Genomic DNA, 16,448 nt, shown 5'->3' with positions numbered 1-16,448 from the left:
TAGAGCCAGTAGCCACCAGCTGGGCAATGGGAACCCTCCTGCAGGTGGCCCAGCGCGTCCGCAGCCAGGTGGGCGTGCCAGGCCCCGCCCCCCGCGCCGGCCTCGGGGGGCGGAATTAACGAAGGCCCCGCCCTCCTCGCGCGCCGGGTTGGAGCGGGTGCGGGAGCGGAGGCGCGCGGAGCCGGCTGGAGCACGCGGGAGCGCGGCCTCGGCCCGGGCCGAGGGAGCAGCACGCAGGAGCCGAGCCGCGCTGCGACCCCTGCCTTAGCGTGGACCCCGCCCCGGCGCAGGCGCGACCCCCAAGCGCAGACCCTAGCCCTGGAGCGCGGCCTCGCCCGCCTCGCCGGCCCCGGCCACCCGGCCGCGGGCATGGACGGCGCCCGCTGGACCTGTGAGTGCCGAGCCCTCCCACCCGCCGCCTTTGTGTGCGCGCTGCGCCGCCGCCGCAGCCCCTTCCCCGCGCGCCCCTCCCGAGCCCCGGGCCCGTGTCCTTTGTGGACCCGCAGCCTGGCCGGCAGCCGCCCTCAGCTCCAGGCTTCCCGGTCCTCCCTGCAGCCTCTTCAGGGACAGCCCAGCGATCCCCCTCCTGGGCCAGGTTGGGCTGGGCGCGGGTCCCCTTTCTCTAGCCTCCGGATCCCTCCGGGAACCCCTCCTGGCCCTCGGGGACACCCCGCCAGTCTTCCCTCCTAGCCTAGGGACAGCCCCCGGCAGGCCCTCTCCACGACCCGGAGTAGGGAACGGGCATCTTCCAACCCCATCTGCAGCCCCCCGACCCCCCCTCCCCCCCGAGACGGCCAGGCAGGCCCCTCCGCGTCCTGGGCTGGGCAGGGCGCGTGCCCCGGGGAGGCGCTGTCTCATTCCGAGGCCCCGGCAGGTGCGGCGGGGCTGGCGCTCACGAGGGCCTCTGTGTCCTTGGCCCGCAGAGATGGACGGCGATGGCGGCCGCCGAGACGCCCCCGGCACGCTGATGGAAGCCGGGCGCGGCGCGGGGCCCACGGGCATGGCGGAGCCGAGGGCGAGGGCGGCGCGGCTCGGGCCCCAGCGCTTCCTGCGGCGCAGTGTGGTGGAGTCGGATCAGGAGGAGCCGCCGGGCCTGGAGGCAGCTGAGACGCCGAGCGCGCAGCCCCCGCAGCCCCTGCAGCGTCGGGTGCTTCTGCTTTGCAAGACACGCCGCCTCATCGCCGAGCGTGCCCGGGGACGCCCCGCCGCCGCCACTCCCGCACCTGCCGCGCCCGCAGCGCCGCCGGGCGCCCCCGGGCCCCCCTCAGACCCAGGCCCCGATCTCACAAGTGCGCAGGAGCCCCGACCGGATCCCGCTGTAGCCACAGCCGCAGCCGCGCCGGCCCCCGACGGTGGCCCTCGGGAGGAGGTGGCAGCAGCGGCGGCGACAGCGGCAGCCGTAGTAGCCACGACCCAGGAGGACGCTGGAGCCACCGAGGCGAAGCCTGAGACTGGGCGAGCACGCAAGGATGAGCCCGAGGAGGAGGAAGATGATGAAGACGATCTTAAGGCCGTGGCCACCTCTCTGGATGGTCGCTTCCTTAAATTCGACATCGAACTGGGCCGGGGCTCCTTCAAGACCGTCTACAAGGGGCTGGACACGGAGACCTGGGTGGAAGTGGCCTGGTGCGAACTGCAGGTGAGGGTTAGGCCCACAGGTGGGCTTGTCAAAGAGTGCGTCCTTGGTTTTGTCCTTGTTTCTGCACAGGGCTTTAAGGATGATAGTGGGGGGGGGGGGCTGCTGCTGCTGCTGAGTGAGTGTGTCACCCTTTGAGTGGTTGGCCTGCAGGATGCAGGCCAGCTGTGTGGATGGCCTGTGGGGGACCATTTCTGTATCTGCACAGGTTGGGGTTTTTTCAGCCTGTTGGTGTCAGAGGTCAAGGCAGGATGTAAGAGTGCTTTTCCCCATAGTGTTCGGGCTCTTGAGAGGCAGCGGCGTTTTGAGGCCCTATCAAGTCTGCTCTTTGGGCTCTCCCTTTTACTGAGCCAGTAGAGCCTCAAGACCTTGGGTGTGGGGAACTTCAAGGTTTGTGTCCTGGCCTCTTAAGATGGTTGGAAGCTCCAAGGACCCTTACGTTAGCTCCTTCCTGCGTCCTGTGAGGTATGAGTGCTCTGGCTGTGGATGCCTGAAAGGGCTTTCTCTGTCTCAAGGGTCTGTGACTCAGGGGCAGTGTCTGGAGGGACCCTACTGGACAAGGCCTTGAAGCCCTCTCTGTAGCATTTTAGTGATCTTGCGGACTCATTTGTTCACAAATTGGATGTGTGAGAAGTCTTAAAGCTATGCAGTAGATCTTTTTTTTTTTTCTTGTCCTTTTTTTTCCCCCTTGGTGTGTGTGTGTGTGTGTGTGTGTGTGTTTTGGATGCAAAGGCTCTGGCATACATTTTTCATAACCTTGCCCTCATGTTAGCCCTGGCCCTGGAGGATTATATAAACAGCAACCATAGCTGTCCAGGGCCAGCTTTGGAAGAAGAGACAGCTCCTGTCACAGGGGGCGTTTACAGGCCCTCCTTCACTTGGGGGGGGGGGGCAGCTGTCAGGCAAGGCGTGCTGGGAGTGCTGGCTAGGGCTGTAAGCCTACTCCTCTGGCCTGTAAAGTTATCTGGCCTTCCAAGGCTGACGCAGGCGGAGTGAGTGGGGGCAAGCTGGGTGCCAGGGCCACCGGCCACACTGCAGGATGGCTGCGTTTTGGCTTAGAAGTGAGATTCAGGTGATGTGTCCTCTAGCCCCTGAAGGGTGACCTGCAAGTGTGTGCAAGCTGGGCTAATTTGATCCGTGTCAACTGTCATCAGCTCTTCTTCTAAGACAAAGAACTGCAGAGGTCTTGCTTTTCTATAGCCCCTTGGTTGGAATTGTGGCTTTTCATGATAGAGACAATAGTGTCCTTCAGTGGGGGCAGAGGTATTCCTTTTTCCTATATCCCCACATGAGAAACTCTCCTTCCTCTGTCCCACAAGTCCTAGGCCTTGCACAGAGGTGGCCCTGATGATGCAGAATGGGGGTGGGAGGATGGGGCCGGATGAGGGGTTGAGAACCCCAGGGCTTGCTAGTGTCCCTGCTACATGAGAAGGCAGAGAAGAGAAAGGATATGGAAGGGGAGAAGACGATTCTTGTTTCTGGGGAATGGCACGAGCCTTGGCTCTTCACCTTCTTGCTCTTGCCAGATAACTGGTGTGGCTTTCTGAGCACCCGCTGGCACTGCTGCTGTGGAATGTCACTGAGGGCTGAGGACGAAGGGTGCTGCAGCAGACTGGGTGTGAGCCTGCTGATCTGCTGAAGCATGCAGGCGCATAGGACTCTAAGCTTGTGAATTCCCCTTCCCTTTAAGGAAAGGCCAGCCGCTCTGTCTCTGGGTCTGCCCTCTGCTGTGGGCAGGGAAGCAGGGGGTGGAGTGGGGCCTGGCCTCTGTCCAGGGTCTTTTGCTCCTTGGCTCATGTAGGAGTGGGAAAGCTGAGGGTGGCCTACAGTGCCAAACCTTGCTTGGGAGTTACTGAGACCCCTAGCAGGAAGAGGTACTGCTCATGTTTGCTTCAGGCCTATATGTATCTTATAGGGTCACCTCCCTCTGTTTAGGCCATTCTGGGAGGGTTATACATTACCAAGAGAACTCTCCTGATGGAGAACCTGCTGAGAATAAGGCCTGTGCTAACACCCTTCTCATCACCAACCATGAGGACAAGTGACATCTGTACTAGTCACCAGCCAGGAGATGGTGGGGGTGGGCATTGAGGGAACAGGAAGGAGAACACCAATCTGGCATGAAGAATGGGGCACAGGCTGGCTGCAGAGCCCAGAAGGGACCCACCAAGGGATCCTGTGGAGCGTGATAGTGTTCCTTCATCATGTATGTTGGCTTTGTGCCTAGGGAAGGTCCTTCTTAGTCTATAGTGTGGAGGTGTGCATCCTGCATCTTGTTTCATGCATTTCCCAACATTGGCAAGGGCTTCTGGAGCTTAAGAGTTTACATGTAGACAGAGGGTCTGTGATAGTGTTGCTAAGAAACTTGGTGGAATCACTCCAGACCTCTGCCTACCTCTTCCTTAAACCCAGGGAGCTTGTTCACCTGGTGCCTATTGTGTTTCCTGCCTCCATAGGCTGGGGGGCTTCTGCAACATCGTGGCTTCCCTGAAGAGCTGCACTTGCTCTTCTTAGGGACCCCTGCTGAGGAATGGAGACACCCCAATCATGTAGTGAATAACTCATTGGACATCTGATTGTCCTCTGTGGCTTAGTGTTGAAAGATCTTTGTAGAGAGAGCAGTATGTACTTACCTGACATATCTCACCATCTGAATTCTCCAGATGCCCAAAGAAAATTGAAAATTGAACTTTTTTTGAGAGGAGGAGACCATTTGAAACTGTTATTTTCTTGTCGTTTATTTATTTATTTATTTTTGTCGGTCGTGGGGTTAGAACTCTGGGCCTGGTTGCTGTCCCTCAGCTCTTCAGCTCAAGGTGAGTGGTCTATCACTTGAGCCACAGTGCCACTGGTGGTTAATTGGAGATCAGAATCTCATGGACTTTTCCTGCCCCGGCTAGTTTTGAACCGTGATCCTCAGATCTCAGCCTCCTGAGTAGCTAGGATTACAGGCATGAGCCACTGGCTCTTGTCATTTATTTTTGAATGAACTTTTTTTTTTTTTGTGCCAGTCCTGGGGCTTGAACTCAGGGCCTGGGCACTGTTTCTGAGTTGTTTTTTTTTTTTCCCTCAAGGCCAACATTCTACTACTTGAGCCACAGTTCCATATCAGGCTTTTTTTTTTTTTTTTAAATACTTAATTGGTGATAAGAGTCTCACAGACTCATCAGCTTGGGTTGGTTTTTGAACTGCAATTCTCCGATCTCAGTAGCTAGGATTATAGTTGTGAGCCATTGGCTCCCAGCCTGAATGAACTTTATTCTCAGTGTCAGAGCAGCTTATAGTAACAATGAAGAAAATGCCTACCTGTCCTCATTCTACCAACCAGAATCCTAGCTGTCTTCATTCTCTTTCCTCCTTCCCAGGTTTTCATGGCTGTCTTTGGCCACTGTGGTCTCGCATAGACCCTATCCTGTCAGAGAGTATAGGTAGCTTGGGGTTCCCTGTTGGCATTTACAGTGAGTGCCTGTCTGACACAGTGAATCTCCATGCTCTGGGAAACATGTTTAGTCAGCAAGCCCCACCACTGGGGTTGAAGACTTTGAGACTTGCCTCGTGTGGCCATATACAGCACATGATGGAGTAGGTTGCCTAGTTTGGTGGTATGGCTGCCTTTTCTTATCTACCACCTGTCAGTCAGCAAGTCATATCCCTTCTTTTGGTATTGAGTGTTTTTGCCTTCTTTGCTGTCCTTGGCTAACTGGGTGGTGGGGCTAACACTGTCTCATGTAACTCACAGCCCTCTCTTTTACTTGCTGGCCATATGTCCCCAAGAAAATGCACCGAAGCCAAGACACTGTTGGAGATAGCCTATAACCTTTCCTCTCCCTGCCTGTCTTGTTGTGTTTTTCCTTGGAAACCTAGAAAGGAGGTGTCTCATCCCCACACTGGTACCAACTCCCTCCTCATCAGTGTCCTACTTTCAGGAGACACAGGGTCACAGGCCTTCCATGCCACTGCTCCACAGGCCACTGTTACAAGGCAGGACCCTATGTTTCTAAGATGATTACTAGGACCCTGTACTGGGCATGAAGAGGATGGTCTATTGCCTTTTGAAACATTCAGTCATTGACCCTCAGCTCAGAGTACTTGCTGGGCCCTGGCAGAGTGGTTTGAGTGCTAAACAGGATGGAGCAGGGTCTGCTGGTCCCAGCCCCACTGATCCCAGCCCACCAGGGATATACAGGTCCTCAGAATTACCTGGCCACCAAGGTGGGTCCTGCTGGTATACTGTGGTGAGGTGATAGCTGGCTCAAAGTGCTGTGGTTCCCAATTTATGTATAAGCTAGACATTCCATAACCATCCTCTGTGTGCCAGTGCCTGGAGTGTGTGATGCCCAGAGTGACTTGTCCTGTGTGCCTGTGCCTTCGCTGTCTTCAGTGGGCATCCCAAGTGCCCCACAGTCTGTCCCTTGACTGTGGCACTCCCTGCCATGCTTTTGCTGTACTCAGCTGCATTACCATGTGGGTGGGATTTATACCATCTCTATAGGAAGGTTGGGCATGTGCCAGAGGCCCAGGGCTTGTGGCCTTGGGGGGCTTAATGCTCTGGTGCCATCTCTGCTACTGCTGATATGTAGAGAAGAGGGGATGGGAGGTGATGAGCTACCATCTTGAGTACAGAGGAGGTAGCAGTGCCTGTTTGCAGGGACAGGACACTCTGAGAAGGTTCAACCTGATTTGTCACCTCCTCCTCCTTTTTTTTTTTTTTTTTTTGTCGGTCATGGGGCTTGAACTCTGGGCTTGGGCGCTGTCCCTGCACTCTTCAGCTCAAAGCGAGTGCTCTACCACTTGCTACAGTGCCACTTCCGGTTTTCTAGTGGTTTATTGGAGATAAGAGTCTCACAGACTTTCCTGCCTAGGCTGGCTTTGAACCGTGATTCTCAGATCTCAGCCTCCTGAGTAGCTAGGATTACAGGTGTGAGCCACCGGTGCCGGGCTCCTCCTTCTTTTTTAAATCTACTAAGCGCCTAATATTGGAAGAGCAGCAGTTTGAAGTTAGTACGATGGCAGTGCTGAGTTTGTGTTCTTAAGTGAGATGTCACTGACTGAAGTTTTAATTGTGTTGGAAAGAAAGGCTGGCAGGTGCTGGCTGCCCAATGCCTGTGGAAATGGCTGTCTCTCCAGGTGCAGAAATGTAGGCACCTGGCATTCAGTCCCTGTGCCTGCTCCTGAGTGTGGTCAGAGAAGTGATGATTATGATTATGAAGATTATGAGCAGTCTAGGCTGCGGCTGCCATCTTGGAGGCAGGGGAGGCCTCCAGAGAAGTCAGGCCCAGGGGTTTGTTCCCTGTGGGAATTAAGTACTCTTGCAGCTGAACAAGGGGGGGGGGGGGGATCAGGAAGAACTTGGAAACCCTGGCCTTTGAGGTGCCTGGCTGAGCCTGATTCAAGACCAAGTTGCTGTGGGACTCAGAGTGCTAATCTGTCCATCTGAGACCCAAGCCAGGCCCCGGGACTGTGTCACATGTGGGATTAAACTGGCTCCTGGGCTTCTTTGTTGCCACTCCTGAGCTGGTATTTTCTCAGCCCTTGTGACCAGGGAGGAGAGGCAGCAGGAGGCGCCTCCTATAGCACTAGCACCAGAAGATTTGTGATGATGGTAGTATCTATCTCTATTCTATGCGTTCTTCCCTGCCAGGCATCCTGAGAACCTGTGCCCTTGATTTTCCCGTTGAATATGGGCGTAGTAGCCAGGTGATAAAATGGAGGCCAGAGTGGCATAGAGGTGGTCACAGGGAGGCTAGACAGACCAGGTAGAGTTGGGCTACATTCTAGTTCTTGGGGGGAGAGGGGTCAGGGGATGAAGGGACAGGCCACATGAGGCCAGGGTGCCAGGTGACTGGCACATGCCTTGTACTGGAACCATCCACAGAGAACAGGATGGGGCTGTCTGGGCTGTGAGGATCTGGACTGAGAGATGGCAGAGTTGTCAGCATTAGGCTTTGGCAGCAAGACAGCCCAGCCCAGGTCTGGCTCCTGGGCACTTGGCTACCTAGAATTGATTACCTAGAATTTGGTAGACCCTGAGACTCTTGTTTCTCAATCTACTTCATGGCTTTTAGGACCCTTAGGGGCTTCTGCAAAGGTAGAGCAGAGACAAACTGCTAGCCAAAAGATAACAGAAGGGGAAGGGGAAGGGGAAGAAGCTGATGTTCTAGAAAGTTCTAGAGGCCTGGGCCTGAGCCCCAGGCTCAGTTGTGCAAGCTGGTATGTTGTTTGACCCGATGAGCATTTGTTGAACCTGTAGCTGAGTTCAAGCCTGGGGACACTGACCCCAGGAGAAGGAAGGAGGGACAGGTCAATGGGCCCAAGAGATGCCATGGGGGGAGGGAGCTAGGACAGGTCCTTGGGAGGAAGCCTGCAGCAGGAGTAAGGCATTTCCATTGTGACAGCTCCTTTACAGTGTGGAGTGATCCATGGAGCCATCATGTGGGTTTTGAGCAGAGGCTGGCGAGGGCAGACTGATTCTGACAAAGTTTCTTGGCTGCCTTGGAGACAGACTGCCAAGGAAGCAGTCAGTAGACATTGCCACCATCCAGGCAAAAAGGAAAGGGCTCTACCTGAGCAGTGCGGGCTAATTCCATTTGAAGATAGTGCCAGGATTACAGCAGGTTGTATTTGAAGGTGGAAAAGGTGGGAGTGATCCCAATGATAGATACTGGTCTGGCAGGGGGCACTGACTGTCTTGTCTCCTGGGACTGGGGCGGGGGCATCTCTGGAAAAGACTCAGGGTAGGCTGGACCTTAGTCAGACCAGGGAGGCTGCCCTAAGACCAGGAGGGAGTTTACGATGCAAAATCTATTTCAAAATATGGTTTACATAGGTAGGGAGGCAGATTCCGAGTTTTATATACAAAGTAAGAAAAAGGAAGTGTGTTCTATGGTGAGGGAAGATTGGTACATCATCCTTTGGAACCTGTCTTTCTCCTTGCCCTCTGAGCCCTCTGACCAGGTGATCATAGCATGTCCATAGTCTGGGCAGGCTGGCCTGCAGTACAGGGGTGTCTGGGGCTTGTCCTGAGCTGGCTACTTGCCTTCCAGAAGGCTCTGACTTACTCTTGGCTCTTCTTTACCTGTGGATGTCTCTTGGGCCTTGTGGCTTGGGCCTGGCTTCAGGCACTGGCTGGAAGATGCCCAAGGTGACTGCATGGGGCTCCAGGTTACTGCTTTAATGGAGGAGAACTTGACCCAATCCAGCAAGGTTTGCACTTGGGTATCTCCTTCGCGGTCTGCCATTGTTGAGAGGCTGTGATGGGACAGTGTTTATCAGAAATGGTGGGAATTGAGGCTCAGGATTTTTTCAGACAGGTAGGCACCCCCACTAAGGATCCTGGCTACCCTTGGCCTGGACACACAAATCCTGACACTGGGAGGAAGGCTTGCTGCATCACTAGTAAGTAGCATTAGGAAGGCACCTGACTGAGAAACTTGGTTTACCCTTTTGTGGGTGCTGGCTGGCCTGCCAGCAGAACACACAGCCACTGGCAACCCAACCTCTGCTTACCTGCAGCATAAACAGCTGTTAGCAGCAAGAGCCTGCTGTGCCTTACACGGGTGGTTGCTGAACCACGTCCCTGCTTGGTGACACTGGTTGGTATGACACTTGACCCCCTGGGCAGCAAGCAGAGTCCAGAGCACCTGGGCTGCTGTGGCCTTATCACCTTAATGGAGTTTCAGATAAGGAAAAGGTGTGAAGGGCATCTGCTGGGGATTTTGAAAAGCAAGTTGGATCTAGACCTGAGCATTGACAATCTTGAGCTGTGTTTAGGGGAAACCAGTCTGGGCAGAGAAGCCTAAGAGATAAAGACTGTAAAGTGTAGTGATCTGAATGTTATTGTAAATTTCCAAGTTTCTGAGTTTTCAAACCCAGTTCTGTTTCTGGAGGGCTGAACTGCAAAGATTTCCTGGAGTGTTGGATTACTAACTCTAATTTGTTAACTTTCATTAAAAATGCATTAGGGGGCTGGGAAGGTAGCTCAGTGGTAGAGTGCTTGCCTTGCAAGCCTGAGGCCCTGGGTTCGATTCCTCAGCAACACATAAGAAAAAAGTAGCACTGTGGCTCAAGTGGTAGAGCACTAGCCTTGACCTGAGGAGCTGAGGGACAGCGCCCAGGTGCAGAGTTCAGGCCTCACAACCGGACCCCAAAAAAAAAAAATGCATTAGAACTTTTTGGAAAAAAATAAAAGTGATCTAGACAGTATGGTATTGGTGTAAAGGTAGACAGATCAATGGAACAGAATAGGGAGGCCAGAAAAAGCCGCACACAAAGTCAGCTGATAAAGGATCAAAGGTATTTCAATGGAGCAGTCTTTTCAACAAATGATGATAGCACAGCTGAATACCCTCATGTAGCAAAACAAATCTAGGTGTGGCTCAGTGGTAGAACACTTTCCTAGTATGTGCAAGACTTAGGGTTTCACACCCTCTCTCCACCCTCTCCCCACTACAACACATATATCACTACCACCACCACCACCAACAACAACAGTAGTATAAAGTCTGGAGACAGACCTTACAGTAGTCATAACATTAATTTGAAATGGATTACAGATTAGACCTAAATGTGAAATTCAAAACTATAAAATACCTAGGAGAACACTTTGAGTTTGTCCTTGGGTTTTAGGTACGATAATACCAAAGGTACAACCCATGAAAAAAAAAAAACTTAATAAGCTGAACTGCATTAAAAGCTTGTATGTAAAAGACACTGATAAAAAGAATGAGAAGACGAAGTACACAGACTGGAAGAAAGTATTTGCAAAACGTGTCTGATTCTTATCCAGAATATACAAAGAACTTTTGGAACTCAACAATAAGAAAAGCAACAAGATTTAAAAACAAAAAAAGTAGGCCAGTGATGTAAACAGATACCTCACCAAAGACAATATCCAGATGGCCAATAAACATCTGAAAGATACTTAACCTGGAGTTGCCAGGGAACTGCAAATTAAAACCACAGTACATACCACTAGATGCCTAGTCAGAAGCCAGACACTAATACCACCAAATGCTGGAGAGGACCACAGCAGCTTCCTCCTGACCAGTGGTGGGAATGTAAGTTGTTACATCCCTGTAAGGAAAGTTTGGAGGTTTCTTACCAAACAAACCATGTTCTTATGGCACAGCTCAGCACTCTTACTCTTTAGTATTAACCCGAATATGGGACATTGCAAATATGCTCCCACAGAAACCTGTGCATGGATGGTTAGAAGAGCTTTGTTTATAATTGTCACAACTTGGAAGCTACCAAGTGGATAAACTGGCCCATCCAGACTTTGAAGTATTGCTGACAACTGGAAAGCAAGGAACCGTGAAAATACATGGGGCCAGGTGACAAAAGCTCACCTGGAAAACACCATTGTTCTGACTGTATCAGTCAAGCTGTATCAGTTCAACCCATGGAGATAAAACTGACCCACCAAACAAATAAATACAAGTGGGTGTCAGGGGCTGACTGGGCAGGGCAAGCAGAGTTTGCAGGTTGTGAAACTGTTCTTATGAAGTTGCAGTGGTAGCTGTATGGATCTTTTGTCCAAACCTACAGAACACTACAGTAAACCTTAAACTATGAGCTTTAGTGATTAATACTATGATTTAGCTCATTGATTGTAATAAATGTAGCACAGTAAAGCAACACCTTAGCACTAGAGACAGTTGTGTGTGGGGATGTAGGGAAGTGTGTTCTGCCTGCTTAGTAAGCTTACAACTTGTCTACAAAGCAGTGGATTAAAAAAAAAATCAGAGCTACACAAAAGTTTTCAAAAATGGAAAAAACCTATAATCCGAGTGAATATAATACAACCACTTTTATATTTATACCTTTTAGTTCTTACATATACTATTTTTTTTCATATACTATTTTTTTAAGCTAGAGCTATAAGCACAGAGTGTCACAGCTGTCTAAGGTCTTTTTGTCAGGTACTGGGATTCCCATTTGGAATCTTAGCTACTTAGGAGGCTGAGATCTGAGGATCACTGTTCAAAGCCAGCCTGAGCAGAAAGTCCAGGAGACTCTTATCTCCAATTAACCACCAAATTGCTGGAAGTGGAGTTGGAAGGCTCAAGTGGTAGAGTGCCAACCCATGAGCAAAAAACTAAAGGACAGCACCTAGACTCCAAGTTCAGGCTCCAATACTGGCACAAACCAACAACAACAGTAATCTTTTTTGTTTGTTTGTTTTGTTTTATGTCTTTGAAAGTTATTAGCCCACAGGGAAGGCTGGGGTTCTAAGTTTATTCCTAGTGTTTGCATTGTTGTCCTGGTTCAGGGATTTTTTTTAGAAATGCCAGCTCAGCCCTGCTCTAGGGGAGATAGTCAGGGCTAGGCAGAGCCTCTTGGGTACAGCGAGGGTTAGGGGTTCCTTGAGTATATGCTGCTGGGCCTCCAGGTATTGGTGCCTGCATGGAATTGTGGGCATGGGCCCATCTTCCTTCATACCTGTCCAATGGGCTGTGGCCCTCACCTAGCATTCAGTGGGGAGAGAGAACACCAGCCTCATTGTCTCTAGTCCTGGTGGGTTTGCTCAGGACCACTTCTGTACATAGCTTCAGGAGCCTCCTAAGTAGAAAGATCCCAACCCAGACCCCATACCTGCAGGACGATATCTAGACTCTTGGGGCAGGAAGGAAAGGAGTTGATTAGGACATTTTCTTGGGTGCTGAGACCTTCATGTGCGTCAGACTTAGACCTCTCCTTTCAGAGAGGAGAAAGGAGCCTCAGAGGGGTGGCTTGCATCCAAGGCTGCTCAGAGAAGTAGTGGCAGATAGCATGGCCCATGGCCTCTCCCCAGTGTGTGTTAGGTGCCACATGAGTTGAAAGGATGGCTGCAAAAAGGAGCCAGTCACTAGATAGATTTGGGAATTGCTGCGCTGGCTGGCCTCAATGTGAAGATGCCCGATGTATTGTTAACCTCTGGGAGTTCATGGGAGACGTCTGACTCCTCCTTTTCTTGCACTGTGCCAGTGTCTTGTGGGGTCAGAGCGGGTTCTGAAGAGAGTTGCTGATGGTGGAGATGTTACCATTGTGTTTTTTATGCCATTGAAAGAAATGGGGCTTCCCAGTCTATCCATTGCTGATGATGTTGACGGTGCTTGAGGCTAGACATAGAAAGCTAAGGGTCTTACCCATGAGGCCTTCACCTACCTCAGGCCAGAAACTGCCCTGGAAGGATGGCATCTCTCTAGTGTCCTCTCTGACCTGGCTCTGTGGAAGTTTGTTAATGGTAGATGGGCTAGAAAAATTCTCAGCTATAAGCCAACTATGATGAACAATGCCAACCTGGGGTCATGCCCAGAGTCTGAAATCTGGAGATGGCCAGTTAGAAATCTTAGTAGCCACTCAGCAACATAGATGGGGACCTGGGTCTATTCTTCTTTCTCTTCAGCTGTGTTGGCAATTTGTCCCCAGTCTTGTTGCCTCATACCTATAAAAGGGCTGCCCCAGCTCCAGGCATCATAACCACATTTGAAGACAGGAAGCAAGAAAGCAGTTGGTTGGGTAAAGGACTAGTTACCCACAGGCTCATTTCTCAAATGGCTCTGTCCATGTTTTAATTCATAAAGTAAAATAGCAGTGATCCTCTTTGATCTCTCTGACTAGAACAGAAGCCTGTGACCTCCCTAGCTGCAGGGGTATTTGGAAAGGTGTGATTTGCATAACTGGTTTTGATCTTTGGCCTGGGGCTGGGCACTGTGGGTCCTTGTTGGTTCCTGTTGGCCAGGAGGGGGTGACAGGCTGTGGGGTAGGAGACACCTGCTGTGTCTATCTTGATTTAACTCCTTAAGGGGGGGCGGGGAGAGTGTGCTTGTATGTACTCTGCCTGGGCTTGTCTCTTAAACAGAACTGCTTATATGCATAGAGTACCAGGGTGTGCCTGCTTACCACACCAGGACCCTTCAGGCACCTGCTTGTCTCTTCCCTTCTGTACGGCCTTCCCTTCTGCACGGCCAGCTCCCAGCTGTCCACTGTCCCCCCTCCCCCCATGTAACAATCTAGTTTCCAGTTCCCCTGACATTTTATCTTGAAAAACTTGAACCCACTGCGAGGTTGGAATGTTCATTTGTGAGTGTTTTGCCACGCCTCTCTGCACAAGTCTCTTTTGACCCATTTTTGATTCCTCCATGAATACTTCAGCATGTATCTCCTGACAGGAACAAGGACACATCCCCACAGAGCCTGATGCAGTGTCACACCCAGAACCTAACTGCCTAGATCCTGTTAGATGTGTCTGTCTGTTACTCTCACCTCCCAGGGATGCTCTTCCTGGTTTTCCCTGTTTGGATGCAGAATCCCTTGAGGTGCCTGGCTGTTATTTGTATCTTAATCTGGAACAAGCCCTTCCACTTAAAAAATGTTTTTTATTGTTACTCTAAAGGTAATGTATAGAGGCTACAGTCACATCAGCCAGGTAAAGAATACATTTCTTTTTGGATGATGTCACCCATTCCTCCTTCTCTCCCAGTTCCCTCCCATCCCCCACCCACAAGTTGTATCGTTCATTTTCAACATAGTGTCTAGTGAGTACCACTGCTGCATTTGTTCACGTTTTGTCCTTCCGTTTCTGTGTCTCTGCTTGCCCCTCAAAGACATCTAAAATGAACAAACAAGACACAAAGAAAATGAAAACTGCCACAAAGAAAAAAAAACACCTCTTGTTTCCATTTCCTGGAGTTCATTTCACCTTTTGATTATTGCGCTCATCTTTTGGCACTGTTTTCTGCGGGCTTTGGGCCGGTGGTCCTACACATGTGTCCACTGGGTCTATCTGGAGTTTCTGCTTCATGGTGTTAAATTGTGTGTTTCTGGAGCAGGTACTGTGCATAAAGGTTGTAGGGTTGTCAGCTGTCCCTTCAGGGAACTAGAAATAACCCTGTTGACAGGTCAAGCAGGTCAGCATCCTGACAGGGCATCCTCCTGCTCTCTTTCTGAGGCAGTGGCAAGCAGAGAGAAATGAGGATGCTTTGTGTCCTGTAGTGGTCAGTGTCACAGCAGGGACCTGCCTGGATCACAGGGCCGCATTGTAATCTGAGGCTGCTGTACTGGATGTATTGCAGGCTCTAGCTGTTCGGGACTCTAGCCTTTGACTATATTGTTGACTTGTTGGTGCTGCCAGGATCCACTGTTTGTCTGGGAGCTGGGAGCTTCTGCTTGAAGACCTGACCAAGAGACTCACCTGTTCCGGTTCCTGGCCCCTGGCTTCCTAAGGATGTACATGGAGCCCGGCTCACTGTGACAGGGCTAGGAGAGGGCTGAGTTTGGTACCTCTTCCCAACCATCTGTCAATCCTGGTTCTGCTCTGTGGGGGGATTGAAGTGGTACCTGTATCTGTTCACTTGGCTTTGTGAAAGAGGCTACCAGGGAGGGGCTTTTGGGGGTATTAGAACTTGATGTGAGAAGAGCTCTTTCCTTTGGCCTGCAGTTTCTACCCTGCTCTGTGCCTTTGGTTATATGTTCTTGCACAGTTGTGTTCAAAGCTGTGACCTTGACGTCTTTGCTGATGTATGCAGTGATGAAGTATTATTGGCCCATCCAAGGCCTTTCTGCTGCCCCAACCCTGAGCTGACTGGGCAACTTGGCTCCAGCTCACCTTGGTGTGCAGGTCTGGACCAGTCCTCCCTTGTTGGTGGACTCCAGGTAGATAGAAGCCTGGCTCATCCCCTACCTTGTCCCCTTCAGCTGGGCACAGACTCCCTCATACCTCCAGACTGGATCTGGGCTGCCCTCCTTTTGTAGGCCTGAGATGTCAGGCAAGCCCCCTGATGCTTTGTGGGGTACATTTTCTCAACCTAGCTGGGTTGCGGTCACCTGGATCTCCTAGAAAAAGGCTGAGGCCTATAGTTTTGAGAAAGTGGCGATTCTCCCATCTGTTCTGATGGCAGTGGTGTTGAACTATTGCTTGTTGCTTTGTTGGGACCTAAGACATCCCTGCATGGCCTAGGTAGAATCAATGACTGTAGGACACCTCACCCCTGCCTGGTATCAGGGGCAGAGGGATGCCAAGCTGGCCAGCAGCAAAGCCATGACATCTGCCAGGACAGGTGCAGGAATTTCTTCTCTTTAATTAAGAAGTTTGAGCATGGGAGTGAATTCAGCTTTTTTGAAAGAAGCTTCAAAAACAAAGCTGTGGGTTGGGAAGCTGGCTCAGTGGTAGAGTGCTTGCCTTGCATGCCTGAGGCCCTGGGTTCAATTCCTCAGCACCACATAAACAGAAAAAGGAGGGAGTGGCATTGTAGTTCAAGTGGTAGAGCACTAGCCTTGAGCTGAAGAGCTGAGGGACAGTGCCTAGGCCCAGAGTTCAAGCCCCATGACTGACAAAACAAAAAAGCAAAAAACAAAATAAACAAAAAAACCCACAAAGCTGTAAGCCAGGCACTGATGGCTCATACCTGTAATCCTACCTATCTAAGAGGCTGAGATCTGAGAATCGTGGTTTGAAGCCAGCCACGGCAGGAAAGTCCTTGAGACTCTTATTTCCAATAAATTACCCCAAAAAGCTGGAAGTGGAGCTGTAGCTCAAATGGTAGAGTGCTAGCCTTGAGCAAAAGAAGCTAGTGGCAAGGCTCTGAGTTCAAAACCTAGGACCTGCACCAAAACAAACAAAAAAGAAACCAAAGCTTTAGAGGGGAGCAATAAGGGTGTAGCTGCCATATCGAGAGGCAGGGGTGGGGGAGAATTTGAGTATCTGGCCTCCACCCAGCACACCAGGGCTTCACAGCTCCCTCAATCCCATAACCTCTTGCAGCTAGTGTGACTCTAGTCATCAGGTTGTTGCTAGATGAAGGTCTTCTGTCACTGCTGAAAGATCTGGAGT

The 16,448-nt window shown here is 51.3% G+C and overlaps 1 protein-coding gene across 2 annotated transcripts in view; it reads left to right on the top strand.

Moving 5' to 3' along the window:
- The first annotated feature begins 925 nt into the window (after positions 1-925).
- Positions 926-16,448, top strand: part of Wnk2 (WNK lysine deficient protein kinase 2) — a 116,079-nt gene continuing 100,556 nt past the window's right edge. For both annotated transcript variants that reach the window (XM_042686854.1, XM_042686853.1), the window contains exon 1: positions 926-1,639. In XM_042686854.1, coding sequence (XP_042542788.1) covers positions 926-1,639 — 714 coding nt within the window. The remainder of the gene's footprint in view (positions 1,640-16,448) is intronic.

Source organism: Dipodomys spectabilis, unplaced genomic scaffold (genome assembly GCF_019054845.1).
Source record: "Dipodomys spectabilis isolate Male_0828 unplaced genomic scaffold, ASM1905484v1 ptg000098l, whole genome shotgun sequence".
Classification (NCBI taxonomy): Eukaryota; Metazoa; Chordata; class Mammalia; order Rodentia; family Heteromyidae; genus Dipodomys; species Dipodomys spectabilis.
The sequence above is the reverse complement of the archived record's forward strand: the minus strand, read 5'-3'. Positions and strand labels throughout refer to the sequence as shown.